We start from the raw sequence: 2,097 nt of genomic DNA, 5'->3' as shown, positions 1-2,097 counted from the left end.
ATCCACTCCCACCCCCTTAACTTGGGTCTTGGGAAGAAGGCCAAGACTTTAGTGTGGATGATGCTTTTCTCATCCTGGAGCAACTTCCTTTCTGGGAACAGGGTGTCTCCTTCTGGGCAAAGACAATAAAATTCATCCAAGGGGCAGGAGGAGCCCTGCTCCTCCGCCATCCGGATGGGCATCACGTGGCTCCCCAGAGTTGCAGGCCAGGAAAATCCCAGCTTGCACACTCAGCCTTCCATACCCCTCTATTCGCCCTCCCTGACACACTCAGCCTCTCTGACCCACCTTGAACATTCACCATCACACACTCCCTGGAACAGTTCTGTCACTCTCAGCTCCTGCCACCACTCCCCAGCAATACTGCCAGCCTTTCCCAAATTCCCAGGGCTGCAGCTTTGCCCTGTCACCCACTCCAAACCCACCATGTCCCTGGGGCCACTGAAATTCCAGGCACTAGGTGAAGAAAATGAAGAGGATGAGGAGGAAGAGAGCCTGGACTCTGTGAAGGCGCTGACGGCCAAGCTGCAGCTGCAGACACGGCGGCCCTCATATCTGGAGTGGACAGCCCGAGTTCAGAGCCAGGCCTGGCGCAGGACCCAAACCAGACCTGGGCTGGGGGGCCCTGGGGCCCTCTGCGGATTCGACTCAATGGACTCTGCCCTTGAGTGGCTCCGACGGGAGCTGGTGAGTTGGGTAGGGTGGGCAGTCATCCTTAGGACCCAAGAAACATGGGTTTGGGGAGGGCATGAGAATGGGCCTCACCTCTAGCAACTGCCTACTCCTTGGCTTTGTCCTGGGGCTGAGGAGCCGTGAATGGACTCCTCCAGTGATTTATTCAGGGATACTTGCTGAAGCAGGATTCCATCCAATCTACCTACTACCGACTACTCCCGTGACTCTGGGGACAGAGCCCTGCCCTTTGGGGCCACAGGTCTTAAGTGGGGAAGGCATAGCCTCCCCTACTCTGGGAATGGCCATACCTCAAAGTTGCAGGGAGGGACAAAATGACGCATTGATCACACTGTAGGCAGAATCTGAGGAAGCCAGCATTATGCAGGTGGCTCTTAACCCAACATGTGCAAACAAAAAAAATGTCTAGGCTCCAAATTGGAGATTGCGCTTAGTTGACCTGGGGTGGGGCACCGGACACCTGTGTTTGTGTAACAACTGCTCCTTAGCTTAGTTTGAGAGCCAGATCTGGACGTTGGGGAGGGCTCAAGCTGGGGCGATGGGGGGTGGGGAAGACACAGCCTGTGCAAAGACCCAGGGTGTTGACAGGAAGGGAAGACTGATGCGAGTGGCTGAGGACCCGTCAGGCAGCCTCACGCCCCCTCTCTGCTGCAGCAGGAGATGCAGGCTCAGGACCGGCAGCTGGCCGGGCAGCTGCTCCGCCTGCGCGCCCAGCTGCACCAGCTGAAGGTGGACCAAGCCTGTCACCTGCACCAAGAGCTGCTGGACGAGGCTGAGCTGGAGCTGGAGCTGGAGCCTGGGGCCGGCCTCGCCTTGGCCCCGCCGCTGCGGCACCTCGGCCTCACCCGCATGAACATCAGTGCCCGGCGCTTCACCCTCTGCTGAGGGGCACCTGCTTGCCTCCTGGGACCTCCTGGGAAGGGGGAATGGAGGGGTGCCTCAAAGGTGCCAACACCTGGCAAGGGGTGGTGGGAGGGTTGCTAGGGGCGGGGCTCCCTCAGTTCTCTGGGAGCGTAAAGCCCCAGCATCCTGTTACCCTTGCTGCCCTAGATTGGGGAGGGGAGGTTGGAGGAAGGGGAGAAACTCACAGACCTCCAAGCTCTTCAATAAAGGCCCTCTCTGTTTCCCAAAAAGGTCTCTGCAGTCATTTATTCAGGCCCAAGGTCACTGTGTGTCATCTGTAGCTAGGGCCAGGACTTCCACTGTGGGAAAGAAGGCCTGGGTTGGGGGTAGAGATGAACAGATGGATCCCCATCTCTCCCCCAGCTCCAGCTCTGTCTCTATATCTTATCAAGCTCAGAACTGGGCACGAGCTTGAAATCCTGAATCACCCCTATGGAAGGTGACAGGTCAATGGGCAGCTGAAGAATGCAGGGCCTAGTAGACCTGGGTTCAAAGCCAGCT

General features: G+C 57.9%; 1 protein-coding gene across 2 annotated transcripts; it reads left to right on the top strand.

The window, feature by feature from the left end:
* Positions 1–210: 210 nt before the first annotated feature.
* Positions 211–1,826, top strand: FAM167B (family with sequence similarity 167 member B). Of its 2 annotated transcripts, none has more exons than XM_041767245.1 (2): positions 211–687; positions 1,351–1,826. In XM_041767245.1, the coding sequence occupies exons 1-2, from the start codon at positions 427–429 to the stop codon at positions 1,576–1,578; spliced, it is 489 nt and encodes a 162-aa protein (XP_041623179.1). In that variant the 5' UTR covers positions 211–426; the 3' UTR covers positions 1,579–1,826. The 2 variants fall into 2 exon arrangements, with proteins under 2 accessions (XP_041623179.1, XP_041623178.1); XM_041767244.1 differs by having other exon boundaries at positions 216–687; positions 1,348–1,826.
* The last annotated feature ends 271 nt before the right edge of the window (positions 1,827–2,097 follow it).

This window comes from Vulpes lagopus, chromosome 8, assembly GCF_018345385.1.
Source record: "Vulpes lagopus strain Blue_001 chromosome 8, ASM1834538v1, whole genome shotgun sequence".
NCBI classification, from domain to species: domain Eukaryota; kingdom Metazoa; phylum Chordata; class Mammalia; order Carnivora; family Canidae; genus Vulpes; species Vulpes lagopus.
This window is presented reverse-complemented; position numbering and strand designations above follow the sequence as displayed.